Here is a 16,966-nt window from a genome sequence, read left to right as displayed (position 1 = left end):
TTAAATCTCAAACCCTGGAAAAAAAATCCAGTAGCCTAATCGTTTGCACAATTGTTACATTCTGTTTTCTTGTTATCAAGAGAAGTGTCATGTTTGATCATTCCTCAGAATGTAACTGATTCCGCTAATTATTCAAAGTTTTATCGATCAGTCTAATTACTGTAAATAATACAGCGGTGAGCCCCGTGCGTATGTAATTCTGCACCACGGCACCGCTGGAGGAGAAAGGAGGGAGAGGGAGACCATGATGAATGGTTAATAACTCGTTTCAGATTAAAACTGTTGTCATTGTTGTAACTATGTGCCGAACCGGGTCCAGCATGTGAGAGGGCAGCGCACTGGAACAACACCGCGTGCGTTCTGAGCCGCTGACGCCGTTAACAGCTGCAGCAACACGTCACGTCGCCACTTTCACACCTGCAGTTAATTCACAACAACAGAACGTCAGGCTCATTGACATTCAGATCACATTCATGTGGTGGTTTGCATTGACCATCTACGGTTAAAACAGGGCATGTACAGGGCGGAACGTGAAGCGGATTCAGCTGCGCACACTTGTAGGAACTCTCTGATTTATAAAGGGAAGTTTGCTTGCAAGTGTGCGTACACAGGGTTTTATAAATCTGAATATTTACTGGCACACGCAAAACTTGGCTGTTGGGCGTACGTACCCTTTTAGTAACGGTCCCACGCACAGTTTTATAAATAAGACCCCTGGTCTTTCACTTTCAGCAGAACATGACTCAATGTTTATGTGGTAAAATATTTTCTCAATCTCAACATTTTGTTTTTTAGTTGTAAATGTAACTCATGTCTGTGATTCTTCAGGTTCATTAATTCATAGAGTTTGTTAGTGGCAGTGAGTAGAGGCTGGTGATGGAGGTAGAAGGAGGTTCTACTGAAAAACAACAGCTGATTATTTATTTTAAAAATGAACAGAACAAATGAACATAAATTAGTTCATTTTTCATCTATATGAACTGAACTTTTAAGGAGTTCTTTTTAAGTGTGAACTGACACAAACACTGACTGAAGAAACTAAACTGCATTTGGTGGTGGTGGCTCACTGAACATCTGAAGTGGTGTGAACATTAAAACACTGATTCCAGGAATCTGTCCCAATATTTTATCTTTTGGAGAAAACAATATAGATGATGGTTGGTGTAGGTAGTGGATGATTTGTTCTGTACAATGAAATAATAAAGGAACATTACACATCATGACATCAAACAAATAATAAAGATAAATGAAGTTATTTTTCTTTAACTTTATTAACACATCCACAGTTTTGGTGATTCACTTTAAGGTCAAACTCAGGTCTCTAATATGAGATAAAAATCAATATGATAACATTCAAACAACATCAGCAACTTAAATCAATAAAGAAAGGAAGTGAGGTCAGTACAGTCACATCAGGTGCGTTCGAGATGAACTGAGCCTCGCCTGGAAGGTCGGCGAGAGCAGGCGGCAGCAGCAGAGGGCTGTGTGACTGTGGTGATGCAGGCAGGGTGGAGTCTGTGATTTTAACACTGTACAAACAACAAAACAAATATATACATATATGATTATACAAAGATGAGTGAGAGATCACAGTATATAATCAAATCTATCTATAAATCTATTCATACAAACTGGAACATGTTGAGTAAGAAACACTGTAAACTCTCAGGTTTGTGTTGAAATGTTGTGTATTTATGATTCTAACCTGTTATTTCCTTCATATTGAGAATGTGAGTGTTTTTCCTTGAATTCCTCTTCAGACTGAGCAGCTGTAACCTCTCAAAGAGAAGCTGTGAAGCTCTGTCCTCAGTCCTCAGCTCCCAGTCCTCTAGTCTGAGACACCTGGACCTGAGTAACAACAACCTGCAGGACTCAGGAGTGAAGCTGCTGTCTGGTGGACTGGAGAGTCCACACTGTAGACTGGAGACTCTCAGGTGAGGATCCATCCAGCTGTTTATCTGACGCCACTTGAACACAGCAGCAGGTGTTGACAGAGGGTTCCTGTGTGTTGTTGTGTGTGTTCAGCCTGTCAGGATGTCTGGTCACAGAGGAAGGCTGTGCTTCTCTGGCCTCAGCTCTGAGCTCCAACCCCTCCCATCTGAGAGAGCTGGACCTGCGCTACAACCATCCAGGAGCCTCAGGAGTGAAGCTGCTGTCTGCTGGACTGGAGGATCCAGACTGGAGACTGGACTCTCTCAGGTATGGAGAGGCTGCTGCAGCCACACACACTGTCTGATAGAGGAGGAGGAGCTGGAACATTTGCTATGGCCCCGTTCACACCTGGTCACACCTGGTATGAACATCTGTCTCAGGTGATCCATGCATTGATGACATCAGATCCCATCACTCAGACCATATCCAGAGGTGGTGTAGGCCACAGTGAAGCTCCGCCCACTCCACTGACGTCCTCTGTCTCATTCTGACTCGTCCCAACACAGTTTATACTGAAGCCAAAATCTCAGAGTGTTTCAAACATGAGCTGTGCAGCTTTCATCAGTCACAGTGATGAACTACTGGGATCAGGAGTTTCTCCTCATGATGACTTCAGTGTCTCATCATGACTCACTGTGTCATATTCAGGAGAAGAGATGTCAGTGATGAAAGCAGCTGTTGGCAGCTGTGCTCTGAGTCTCTCCAGATGTTTGGATCAGACTTTATTTCAGAGTGTATCAGGAAACATTTCAGCTGCAGCTGGTTGAACTGCTCCTGAACCAACAGAGTGTTTGACCTGAACAGTCCCAGAGACTGTAGACACCTGTTGAGTGTGGACACACTAACAACAACACAGCAACAAGAATCAAAGCATGTCCACTGCTCAGAGACATTCGTCTCCCAGCGTCTCCAACCAAGGAGGAAATAAGAGACAGAAACCAGGCGGCACCATCAGGTCTCTGTCTGATCAGATATTGATGATCAATAATCAGCTCAGTCTCTCTGAGATCCTGGTCTTGTCCTGATGAGATGTGTTGTTGTGTTGAGGAGACAGTAAATCACAGTGTGACATCCAGATGTCCTCACTGTCCAGAGGCCTGGAGCTGTCAATCAGAAGACAGTGAGTGTATTGAACAGTGTAATAATCAGTGTTTGTGGCTGAATGTATGTGTGATCAAACAGCTGTTTTCAGACTGTGTGTGTGCTGACTCCAGATCAGATGAAGCCACAAAGAGGCTCCTTAATGAAAGTCTCCAGCAGCTGGAGCTTCACTTCCTGTCTGAGTCCATGTGCTCTGAGCTGAGCCTGCTTCTCTCTGCTCTACAGTTTCTCTGCTTCCTCTGGACTCTGACTTCAAGTCCAGTCAAAATGTGTGGACAGGTTTGATGGAGCTCAGGACTGGTCCTGAGGACGGCTGCTTTATTCCACATGATGTGACTGATCTCAGTGAGTCAGTGTGTTGCAGCTGATCTGTGTGAAGAGCAGAGAAGAACAGAGTCATTGATCATGAGATCCTGATCCGTCCTGTTTGTTTGTTTGTTTTATTAGATCCCCATTAGCTGCTGTACAAGACAGCAGCTATTCTTCCTGGGGTCAAAACATCTTACAAACATTTCTGTTTCAGAATTTAACACAGAACATTCAACATAGATCATCATCATTCATACAGTGGACTGTGATCAGATGGTTTCTATTAGAGCTCCTTCATCCACTCACTGCTGCTGTGGCTCCTGTGGAAACCTGCTCACAGCCTCATTCTTCAGCTTCCTGTGGAGTTTTCTTCAAACAAACACAAGTTATGTTCACACTCAGTGTTTCTCACTAAACTCACTTTGTGTTTCACTGAGCTCTCAAAATCTTACCAAGAATATTTGTCTTATTCGACAAGTCAAAATGTCATTTCTAGTCAAAATAAATCTAATATACTTAAAATAAGACACATCACATTTTAAAAGTAGCTTGTTTTTAGACACTTTTTAATTTTTTCAAGCAAATTTTCCACTTTAAATAAGTAGAAAAATCTGACAGTTATTACAAGCACAAAAAACTTGCTTTCACTGGCAGATTTTTCTACTTATTTCAAGTGAAAATTTGTTTGAAACAAGTGAAAATGATCTAAAAACAAGTTGATTTTAGGTGATGAGTCTTATTTAAAGTGGAAAGAGATGAGTTTTGACTAGAAATGAGACATTTTGACAAGAAATAAGACAAATATTCTTGGAAAGATTTTGAGTTTTTGCAGTGCATCCACTGTTCACACCTGCACTCTTCTTCTTTCCTGGTGCATTGTGGGATATCTGGGCTGGTCAGCTCCACCTGTTGTGTCTCCATCTTCTTTGCTGTGACGTGTGTTTGTGCAGCTTGAGAGTCAGAGAGTGAAAGTGTGTGTCTCACACTGCAGTGACATCAGATGGAGAAAAGACATGATGAAGTGTTTCCTCCTGGTCTCCTCCTGCTCTGTATCATCACTAGATAAAGACTCCAGCTCCTTCTTCTCTGTGCTCAGTGTTCATCCATACATACCAGCCTCCATGTGAACACAGTGATAAAACAGTGTGTGTGTGAGAGCCATGTAATGTCCATGTGTGCATGCTGACAGAGAAGGTGCTGCTCTGACCCCCCTCCTCCTTTCAGGGTGGAGCCTGCTGGAGTCCCATGGTTGACACCAGGTCTGAGGAAGTGTAAGTCTGTTTTTACTTTGATTCATGGAAACGAGGGATGCACATGTTGAACCGTTTAACCGTTAACCGATAACAAGAACTTTGACCGATTAATACTATCTTTTTTTTTATTAGCTCCTTGTCGTCAACTCATGGGGGCGTGTCGACACGTGCAGATTTCCACGTGCCTTCAGTCATATCTTGCGGTAAAAAGTTCCACAGGAGGACTGACAGTATGTGCAGCAGCTCCCATGAAGGAAGGTCAGACCATAAATGTAGCTACACAGACACAGATGTGAATCACCTGTAACAACAGCGCTGAAAAAAAATGAAAAAAGTAAATAAAAGAGGAGGCTGATGCAGCTCTCCTGCAGCTCCACAGAGGAGCTCTGCTGCTCCTTCAGTCTGGTGTTTGGCTGCACTTTGTAACTAAAACAGTTCTACACTGGACGATCTAACCTCCATATGAGCGATCAGCTGAGACAGAGCAGAGTGGATGTGGCACTGATCAGCTGTCACAGCGCACGTGTGTATTTCATTTATTGAATTTACTTTAAAATTTTTAAAAATTAATTTAATTTAGTTCAACATTTTGGCAAACTGGCCCATTGCCATAACCCCTATAGTCATAGCAGTAGGTTCGTCACCTTTATTTGTCGGTGCAAGATATTTTTAGAACGGCGGAGCAGAGCCGTGAGCTGCTCAGAGCTACACTACGGAGGCTCATTATGGGATTTCTTGGTTTCCCTCATCAAACTCATCAAATACACAATCCAACAACTCCACAACGCTTTCGTGGACAAGTTGTGAGCTGCACATTCACCACGCTATGAGATAATAACACAACGTTACCAGACAGAGTTGTTTTAGAGGGAAATACAGAGACTGCTTGATGAAAAACTGTCCCTGAAGGCAACGCACATCAGAGGTTTTGCATGAATTTCCATCTAAAACAACTCTGTGTGGTAACGTTGTGTTATTATCTCATAGCGTGGTGAATGTGCAGGTCACAACTTGTCCACCAGAGCGTTGTGGAGTTGTTGGATTGTGTATTTGATGAGTTTGATGAGGGAAACCAAGAAATCCCACAATGAGCCTCCGTAGCGTAGCTCTGAGCAGCTCACGGCTCTGCTCCGCCGTTCTAAAAAACTGCTTGCACTGACAATTAAAGGTAACGAACCTACTGCTATGACTATAGGGATTATGGCAATGGGCCAAAATGTTGAACTGTCCCTTTAATGGCAAAAATATATATATTTTGGAGCGTCGTAATCTTATCGGTTAACGGTTAATAATCGGTTAACGAGCGTTGGTTATCGGTCAGAAAAAAAATTCAAAATGTGCATCCCTACTGGAAACAAAGCAGCACATTCAACCATCTTCACACTGTCACATCACTGACGTCATGAGTCTTCATCAAACTGTCAATAACTGATCAATGATCAATAACTGCAGCTGTGTCTTGTTCTCTCCATCAGATTCCTGTCCACTCACAATCGACACAAACACAGTGAACACAAACATCAAACTGTCTGACAACAACAGGAAGGCGACAGGTGTGGAGGACCGTCAGTCATATCCTGATCATCCAGACAGATTTGACCACTGTCCTCAGCTGCTGTGTTCAACTGGTCTGACTGGTCGCTGCTACTGGGAGGTCGAGTGGAGAGGAGGGGTTGTTATATCAGTGAGTTACAGAGGAATCAGCAGGAAAGGAAACAGTAATGACTGTGAGTTTGGAATGAACGATCAGTCCTGGAGTCTGTTCTGCTGTAATGGTGGTGGTTACAGTGTCTATCACAATAACAGAGACACACATATCACCTCCTCCTCCTCCTCCTCCTCCTCCTCCTTCTCCTCCTCCTTCTCCTCCTCTGTCTCTAACAGAGTAGCAGTGTATGTGGACTGTCCTGCTGGCTCTCTGTCCTTCTACAGAGTCTCCTCTGACTCACTGATCCACCTCTACACCTTCAACACCACCTTCACTCAACCTCTCTATCCTGGGTTTTTCCTCTGTCCACGTCCTGATTCGTCAGTGAGTCTGTGTTGAGTGAAGCAGAGTCTCCTCCTGTCACAGAAACCTTCTCTCTGTTGAACAGACAGTTCAGTCTCTACACATCTGTCTCTCACTCACGTCGTTTTCACAGGACAGAGATGAATACAGTTTAATAATGAACTCATCAGCGTCATGGTAACAGAAAAATCATTGGGACCTGAAAAACAAGAAGAAGTTTATGAGAATCACTGAGAAGAGTTAAAAAAATCAACTGATTTAATCCATGAATGTAAATAATCTGATGTGAAATAAACAAAAGCGTGATTTAAAAAAGAATCAGTAAATAAATGAATTAATAAACAAACATATACATGTCGACATTTATTACTGGATTTATTTTTAGATTCATTTCCTGACAGATTTTAATTCATTAATTCCTGGCAGATTTTAATCCATTAATTTAAGGATTTATTTATTTATTCATTCATCAAATTTTGGAAGATACAGTCCCTCCATCTTCTCTTCCTCCTGTTTTTCCATGGATGTTTTCTAGGAAGCTCCCAGTTCTTCTCCTGTGGGTGTTGTCCCTGCTGCAGTGGATCAGTGTCGCCCCCTGATGACGCTCCTGACCACATCACAACAACACAACACACACAGGGGAAACACACACATGTTCGGTTGTGTTGCTGCTTATTTTCTCATGTGAAGGTATAAGGTGAACAGGTTGAATGTTTTCCTTGTTAACACCTGTCGTTACCAATTAAACTTCCTCTAAATCTGTGCTCCGGTCACAGACTGTATACAGGCCCCATACCAGAGGTGGGAGAAAGTCCCTACGTTGCAAGTCCAAGTAGAGTCTCAAGTCTTTGCTCTCAAGTCTCGAGTAGAGTCTCAAGTCTTTGCTCTCAAGTCCTAAGTCAAGTCCAAGTCCTTAGATTTTTTTTCGAGTCCCAACCAAGTCCTAAGATTTTTGTTTCGGGTCCCAAACAAATCGATTATAATTAATGATACGTAAAGATCATGACCACACCTCAATTGTTAAGTTGTTTATATTTTATTGTTAATGTTCTGTCACTTATTCATCTGTTTATTTTTATTAATATTCTATTGTGATATGCTTTGTCAATATAAGCACTGCCTTCTCTTGCCAATAAAGCTATTTAAAATTGACCTAGGCCTACAGTAACACGCCAGAAATCAGGCGTAATCAAACGTGATCTGACGTACTCTGTTGATGGTAGCCATCAAAGATACTCTATTAAACCGTCTTTGGTAGCCATGGAGCCATTAACCATACTGGTTTGTTATGCTACGTGTGCTGCAGTCAGCTGCTTCTTTATTGGTTAGATTCAATTTCACGTCACATTCTGCGGAGACGGTGACTCAGGATTGTCGTGTTCCCCCACACACAAGCCGACTTTTGATGATTGTCGGGGCCGACAATCGTTAATATTGAACATGTTTAATATTTATGATTGTCGGCGCCGACCGTTTTACGAGCCGATTGTCGGGAGAATTTAACTCTTAAAATACCACACACTACAGGAGAATCTCATGAGATAATTTTAAAAGTCTAAGATAATTGGACGATTTTTGTCTTTGGTCGGAAGGGGGAAAATCGGGGCAAAATCAGCCAGATTATCTATGTGTGTGGTAGGCATTAATTATACAGCCAAGACTGATAAGGAGTGGGTTCCATATAGAACGTCTCTGGCTGGCTGCTACAGTATAACATTGATGTGACACTTTTTTAAAGCAGTACTAAAGAACTTTCAGTTTTGGTTGAGTTTGGCGGCGCCTGTGGACCAAAGCGGTAGTGTTTTGCCTGAAGGAAGACTCCATTTCCCATGAACACTAGCGTGAAGCCCTGTAAATATCCTGCATTAAAATTAACAGAAGACATCAAAACTAAGTTTCTGTTTCCAGTGGATCATTTCAAAGTGAAAACACAAACATAATCCATTGCTAAAGTGCCGTTTTGCCTGTTCCCTCCTTGTTGTGACTCGCAAAAGTGAAAGTGAAAGTAAAGTGAGAGCCGGGTTCCTACCATGCTCCTCAAAGCTGCTTAGTGCCAGAGAAAGAGATACAGACCCCCTCAGGCCACGACAGAGGTGTCATTCAACTTGTTGTAAGTCGATGTATCATCACAAAAGTTATGAAAATATTTTATGAAGGTTGAAAAGTTACTTAGTGCTGGTTTAAATATTTCAATATCTGTGCTTGCTGCATGTGACTTGACTTGAATTTCAAGTCAAGAGGGTTAAGTCCAAGTAGAGTCTCAAGTCTTTGCTCTCAAGTCCAAGTAGAGTCTCAAGTCTTTGCTCTCAAGTCCAAGTAGAGTCTCAAGTCTTTGCTCTCAAGTCCAAGTAGAGTCTCAAGTCTTTGGCATTAAGTCCCAAGCGAGTCCAAGTCTTTTTTTGATTTGATCAAGCAAGTCTTAAGTCATCAAAATCGGGACTCGAGTCCAAGTCAAGTCTCAAGTCTCGAGTCCAAGTCCCCACCTCTGCCCCATACACCTGCCAGGAATGAAGCAGCTTAGAAACTGCTCAAACAGACGATCGTGGGCTTTGAGAGATTGTACATTCACAAGAACTTGCAACCCACAGCAGTGTGACCAGGCTGGTGACCAGCATGAGTAGTGTCGAAGAAAAAAACATATATCGTCCTATTTGGGCCTTTAAACTTTTCTTCTCCATTTAAGTAAAATAAACTCAAAACATGACGCTGGAAAAGATGGATCTCAAGCAGAGTTGTCTTTAATTCACTTAAGAACAAAGCAAAAGAAAAACAACCCGAGTCACATACATAGGCAAAAGATAAGAAAAATAAAGTTCAGAACTTCGTGCACAGAGGTGCACTGCAAAGAGAGCGACTGACTCATTTTCAGTTTTTCAGCCTTAAAATAATGTTTCTAGACTCATTGCAATGGTAGAAAAATGGTTAATAGGATGAATGGTGCTGCCGCTGCAGCCTGAGCACTATGTAACTTCCCTGCACGGGTATGAAACACCGCCCCCCCTCCCCTCTGCATCGAGGGAGAGAGTGTGGCTCCTTCGGTCCTTGCCTTGTGGCCATTCTGTGTAACTGCACTGTACCCAAAACGCCAGGCTTCCCTTGAAAAAGAGGCCATTGTGTCTCAATGGGACCGACCTGGTTAAATAAAGGCAAGAGAGAACTCCTAGCTCAGCAGAAAGTGTTATAAGGGCCATGTATAGTTCACTCCCATCTCCAGTTTCACCACTCACACCCTGCTCTCCTTCAGAACCTGTTGAAGTGCACACTCTCATCCATTAAGTGGTGCTAAAGAGCATGCTGTAATTTTTGGAGGCAAATGATGGCAGATGGCAGAGATAATGCAATATTGAAGCATAAGAACATAAAATGACTATACAAAACACAAAACAACATAAAAATGTAGTATGGTTATTGTTCACTTACCTTGACTTGATCTTTAAAGGTGGCATAACTTTCTTTTCATTGGTCTTGTTGTTTTCAAACTTTTATGTCATACCACAACAGTAGGAGGTGCCAGGCTGCTGTGGCTGTGTATGGTTCTTCCACACACTACTGAAGCTCCTGTTTGTTAAATGAATAAATTGTTAAATTGCAGATATGTCTTGTTTCTTCACATTTCAATCATCCAATCCACCAAACACCAAACAAGAGTCAATAGCAGAATAAGCTGTTTGACTTGGCAGAAAAGATTTGGCACATTTTTCATGGACACAACCCAGATACTTAGCTCTGCTGTTCACCCCTCAAATGTATGTTCCTCACAAGTATAGCACCATTTAAAAGGGTAATAAACAGGCTTTCCAACGCTATAAGATTTATTTCCAAGAAGCATTGTTACAAAAAATATATAATCTACCAAACACAAATGTCCTTACTTTTTGTGCTATGTTATTTGTATGGATGTTTTGTGGTGCATTGTTTGAAATGTTTGGTTATAACTTTTGTTCCTTTACTGGACTTTGGTTCTGCCTGCCCTTGTGTTACTGGGGACAGGTTTTTTGTATCTGTGAATTAATGGTCTCACTGTCCTGTCTTTTGAAAAAAAATGTTTTATGAAGAATGAACCTTTAACCTGCAACATGCTCAGGGAGCAGGGTTACACTTGTTTAGTTTATCAACTGAGAGAGAGAGAGAGAGAGAGAGAGAGAGATGGAGCAAGGAGCAGTAGAGCAGGTTTGTCCAGGTATGACCTCGTCCTCATGTCAAACAGGTGAGGCAACTTTCATAGTTTATTTTTACCCAGCGGTTGTGTCGCAGTTTATTTCGTTGTGTGAAGGTACCCAGCAAACATTTTTTGGTTGAAAAGACGTTTAAAAAACGTTTATGCCGACCGTTGAAAAGACGTTCAGAATTGGTTCAAAAGTGAAAGTTTTTATTTGTGTATTTGTTTATTTGTGACGTCTATTCAACGTTCACGTATAAACCATATTTCACCAGGAAATGCTATATTTAAATTGTTCTCCTTATTTAGTGTGCATACACAGTATATTGTTATGGTGGATCATAACTGGTAAATTTTGTCTAAATTTCTCATTTGAAAGCCCCTATTGCAAGACGTTTAAATATGGTCTAAATATGAACGTTCATTAAACGTCTACATGCCGGTGAAAAAACTTTCACTTTTCAACCAATTTTGAACTAGTTTTGAACATAGACATTTTTTAAACGTATTAAATGTAAAAATGCTCACTGTAATATATAGTTGCTGACTATAGGATACCAATTCAACCACCAGCCTATCTACTTTGTCAACAGTTTACAGTAAGGACAAAGGCTACAATAAACTTGAATTTATTCAAATATTGAAAATCAACAGTGTTAAATACAGACACATCTATGAAATATGACAATACAGTACAACACTAACAATCAGACATGGGGGATTTTTCTAGAAAAAAGTAGCAATATTTGAGGGAAAAAAGAGTCACAAAATATACAGAAAAAGTCTTCTTGAGCAAATAACACATTAAAGTCCTTCAAGTAATCTTACTTGAGACAGTAACAGTGTCAGGAAACACAAATTTAAATTGTTACACAATACAGTTACTCATTTTCTATTTAAAATGCTGTATTTTAAATATTTAACTATTCCATTACTCCCCAACCCTGCAAACAATAAAAAAAATATCTTCTCTAAATAAAATAGTTTAGAACAAAGGTTGTGGAATGCAGGGCTGAATCAAAACCACCACCAATAGTCCGCCCTGGAGCCTGTTTCAGGTGGTCTGCCATGGCGCTGTTGACATTTGCCTGTGGGGCTGGGATTCAACTTCATGACAGCATCTAAAATATTAGGGAAAGAGTATAGAAACTATGAGATGCAAGGATTTCACTGTGCAACCACTCAGTAATATAGACAAACTTTATTATTAGTAGGACTGGGACTCGATGAAAAAAATTAATCGAATTAATTAGAGGCTTTGTAATTAATTAATCGCAATTAATCGCATTTTAATCGCATATAAATATTTGACCTGAGAACAGTGAGAAGCTTTTTTTGACTGAATGACTGAATACATAAGCTTAAGCATTCAAGGTGGTACTTAACCAAGACCAACAGACTAGGGATGCAAATTATCGATTAATTCATTAATCGATATTTGATACACAGATTAAATGGTCTTTCCTTCCAATACACTATGATGATTACTGTAGTATTTAACTAGGCTACTTAAATCACAGTAGCATAAACTGATTTGTTGAACTCAGCCTGATGTAAACTTTAAAGCAGAAGTAAGTGATATATTTGTGTTAATATAAGTCTTAAATAGTTATATCTTCCGACAGCAATCACTTACATAGAGTGTTTGGACTGAAACACGGGTCTGTCAGTCACTCTGCTCTGCTCTGAGTCGAGGAGAAAACATTTATCGTATCCTACAGTTTTTATCCAATGAGGAGAGAGAACGGCATGCAGGGCTGTGTGTGCAGCCAAGGAACGCCGTGAATGTGGCGACGTAGGGACGAGGACTGTTATGGTGCGTTCAAGGAAACTCGTATTTTTCCGACCGTGAAGTCGTACCAGTTCGATCTGGTACGAGTTCACCGGTCGGAAGTTACGAGTGGCCGTTATAGTGACTTTCATCGGTAAAACAGGTCGGAAAAACACGAGTGGGTTGCCTGAAACGCTACAAAGTCGTAAGTTGTGACTTGAAGCTGTAATTTACGATTTCAAAAGCCTGCCTGAAACGCAGCATTAGCGAAAACGACCGGACCACTTACTTCTGCTTTAATAAAACTCAGTAACCAATCACACAGGCAGCTCCATGTTGTCCCTGTGTGATGTTCAGGGACAGGTCAGGACAGTCTGAAGACAGACAGCTCTGAGGGTGAAGTCCTATCATAATGAGATATATCAACTTTATTTAAAGGAAAAGCCCCTTGAGGTGGATCACCTCGTTTTCAAGGGGGATCCTTAGCATCTCAACAATCAACACTGTTACAGACAGAAGCAAAACAGAGCCAAGACAAAAACGAAAGGACAATCAGAAGAAAGGAGACAGAGATAAAAAAAAAAACATAAGGCAATGCACATACAAAACAACAACAGAGCACACGGGGAAAGGAGACGCATACATTGTACATGTACATCAGACACCTCCAAGACCAGGCAGATATCACGCACTAGAAGCAAGAGCATTGTGTTTTTAGATGGTTAAGTAACTCAGTCTTGAAGGTATGTAGAGAGGATATGGAGCGAAGGGAGTTTGGCAGGTTGTTCCAGTCAAAAGGTGCTTTGAATTTAAAGGCTCTTCTCCCAATGACTCTGGATGTTCTGGGAACAGTAAATGAGGGATATTGCAACTGTCTGAGTAAGTATGATGATGAGTGTGGAACAAAGTATTGTTTAAGGTAAGGTGGGCAGTTCAGAAAAATGCATTTAAAGATAAACTGTAACCAGTGGGAGTGCATTCTAGCGTTAGGGGGAAGCCAATCAAGTGTTTCATATAAGGTGCAGTGGTGGGTGCGATATGGACATTGTAGGGTGAATCTGCATAGGCTGTTAAAAGTGACATACAGAGGACTTAGGATTGTTTCAGAAGTATTTTGATAAACAATATCAGCATAATCTATGATTGGAAGTACTAGCTGCGTGATGATTCTTTTCCTGACTGGGAGGGTGAAGCAATTTGCTGACCTATACAGTTGACCTATAATGCAGTTCACTTTTTTAATAACAGAGTCAATGTGTGCACTAAAAGAGAGTTCATTGTCCAGCCAGATACCCAGATATTTAAAGGTGTCCACATTTGTTAATTGCGATCCATCAAGACAGTTAATAGCGAGCTCACTGCATGCATTGAGTTTATGCCTGGTCCCAAATAACATACAGCAGGATTTGGTTTTATTCAAAAGCATTTTGTTATTGTGAAACCAGTTTTGGACTGAAATGAAACCAGATTGCAGTGAGCTTTGTATGTGTGATATGTCAGAGTGGGATGCATAGATTACTGTGTCATCAGCATATAAATGGGTGTGGCAACTGGAGAGAGTATTTGGCAGGTCATTTATGAATATTGAGAAGAGCAATGGACCAAGTGAGGAGCCTTGTGGAACACCTTTTTCCATGACCAAATAGTTTGACTGCGTACCATTTAGTACAACACAGTGATGCCTATTATGTAGGTAAGCATTGAACCATAATAATGCAGGTCTCGATAAACCAATGGAGTAGAGTTTGTCAAGCAGTAGGTAGCGATCCACCATGTCAAAGGCCTTAGTCAAGTCTATAAAAATGGAGCCAGTTAATTGGCCTTTGTCAAGGGAAGAGAATATATCATTTGTAAATTTGAGAAGTGCAGTAGTGGTGGAGAAGCTTGGTCGGAAACCAGATTGAAATTGACACAGAATATTGGATTCGTTAATGTATTGTGACACACAGCATGAAAAGTGGGATTTTCGTCCCCGTAAACGCCCGCAGATTTCCCTAATTACCGGCAATTAACGACAATTTATGGACTGCAAACGTCGCGTTCGTCCGTGCCACATACTGACGGAAACGAACCACTGGTGGAGGGGCTAATTAGCATATGAATCGCGGCGAAACAGCGCCGGGTCAGAAGGTGTTAATGGCTCTAATCAGCATATGAACAGCAGCAGCCAGGCGGGGCTTGAATGGCCTCACTCAGTATTGGTTGAAACCACTACTCTTAAACCAGAAAAATGACTCGGGATTGGTTGATATATATACTTTTAAACTAGAAAAATGACTCGCGATTGGTTGACATATAGGCTACTTTTAAATTAGGAAAATGACTCCTAATTGGTTGAAATATTGTTATCCTATGGACATGAATTTATTGAGCAAAGAAAAATTGCCAGCAACATGTTTATTCACAGAAAGAGCTTTATTGGCATAAATAATAATAAAAAATGTATGTATACATAGCACAAAACACAACACACAGCATTCTCCTCCATGATCATACGGCACAGCTCTGTTTGCTGCGTCTGGGATGTAGGTAACAGTTGACACTCTTTTTTAATTTTGTCCATGTTGTAAACATCTGTGGTGTGTTGCCCTGTATTTAGGATTTGCCTCTGAATGTGAGGCTGCAGAGCTCCAGAGACCTTTTCACAGCTTCCGCCTGCGCTGCAAGTATAACACAGCATTAACATGCATCCCCTTACATTGAACAGTAAGCAGAAAGTACTAAACGTTACTTACACACAATAGTGTCTTTATCGGCATCAGGCACAGTGGTCACGAGGTCAGTCTGTGAAAACAAAATGTACGGTTAAGATGAGTATCTGTTTACGTTTTTCCTTATGCAGCAGAATACATAGCCTATTCTTTAAATCTTACCCTTGCTCTGGTTTGTAGCTCCTCCAAGTTGCCTCAGAGTTGTGAAGACGGCGTACTGCATCCTGTAAATACACAGAAACACAGTTTGATAAAGCAACACACTGGTTCAGGCTACTTTTAGCTTGGGCTACGGAAAGAAAGCTTTACTTTGAGGCTACTTAGCTTAGCAAGCAGACACCGAACATATTCTTACCGCAATTTGGGGATTGCATCCGTCTTTTCCTCTTAGAGTTGGGCTCCTCTGGCCTGTTTTTCATCTCCAAGGCATGAAGGCAGTCAGTCCGAGTCTGTGTCGGCGGTAGTTATCTGACGAGACAGCCCACTAACAGCGTTCAAAAGCACTCTCCTCTCGTCGGTGTGCCGACTTGCTGTGGAAAGGTGTTCGCGTCCACGCAGAGGAGTTGAGGGGGAGGCGAAGTATGTCTATGGTTAAGACGCTGTCCAGCCATTGTAGTCAACGAATCAGCAAAGTTAGAAAAAGTTGTGAAGAAGTCTGTTTACTCCTTGTAGCCTCGCATCACCAGGCTCTTCAGACAAGCGAAGAACTCCTTGCAAGTACTTCCGTGTTAGTCCCGCCCATGACCTCACGTGATTGGATGAGTCTCGTCGGGTCCTCCAATCACAGGGGAGTTCATTGTTATATGGAAGAACTCGCGAGATGTGGTTTGCCCATCTCTCAACACTCATTCCAAAATATATGTTCAAAGTTGTATTCATTTAGACAAACCTGGGAAAAGTCCCATTTAAATTGTCTAGTTAAAATGTGGTTGCTTTTCACTGTTGTGGTTGTTGTATTAATCTTTTTTACATAACATTGTAGTAGATAACACATTTTACATAATTTTTAAAAACCTATTTAGATGATGATTAAAGTCAATTTGTTTGTTTTTTCTCTGAATATATTTCTTTTAAAATAGTTGGGTTTTTTTTGTTTGTTTGTTTTTGTTTTTTTACATATGGCCCTAATACACCAGCGTACTTCTCAGTATTGACAAAATGTGTTCAAATGCATAAAAACTTTTTGTGGATGTTTTAAATTGACAGTGGGTTTTATAAGGATTAAAATGAAGTTAATACCTTTTAGAAAAATCTTACCTGGAATAACACTCCTCCTGCTACCAAGCTACACTGATTTGCATTTGTATAGCTCACAGCATGATCATTTACATGTTAAAGCCTTCCCTTGAATTAGGGAGAGGGGGGTGATGGGGGGGAAACTGCCCAGCACAATTTCTGACAATTCACGACAATTCCCGACAGTTGTGGGTGTTTCCTGCAAATTGTCGTATGCATTCGCAAACCTGAACTTCCACGACAATCTACAGTGCCGCTAACTGTCGAAAATCCCACTTTTCATGCAGTGACAATTGGTTAAATATGAGTTTCTCCAGAATTTTAGCCACTGAGCTAATGATGGAAATTGGCCTGTAGTTGTTGACATCTAGGGGATCACCACCTTTGTGTAGTGGAGTTATTTTGGCACATTTCCAGATGAGGGGGAGAGAGCATGTAGATAGAGACATGTTAAACAGATTAGGAAGAGGGTACATTAATATG

General features: G+C 41.1%; 1 protein-coding gene across 1 annotated transcript in view; it reads left to right on the top strand.

The window, feature by feature from the left end:
* Positions 1–16,966, top strand: part of LOC146965582 (protein NLRC3-like) — a 49,705-nt gene that overhangs the window by 10,084 nt on the left and 22,655 nt on the right. Inside the window, exon 7 of the mRNA XM_085765746.1 lies at positions 1,761–1,934. Within this exon, the coding sequence (XP_085621872.1) occupies positions 1,761–1,934 (174 nt within the window). The remainder of the gene's footprint in view (positions 1–1,760; positions 1,935–16,966) is intronic.

The sequence above is a fragment of the Trachurus japonicus genome, chromosome 21, assembly GCF_045865225.1.
Source record: "Trachurus japonicus isolate A0001 chromosome 21, Traja_1.0".
Classification (NCBI taxonomy): domain Eukaryota; kingdom Metazoa; phylum Chordata; class Actinopteri; order Carangiformes; family Carangidae; genus Trachurus; species Trachurus japonicus.
Note: the sequence above shows the minus strand (reverse complement) of the source record. Positions and strands in the feature narration are given on the sequence as shown.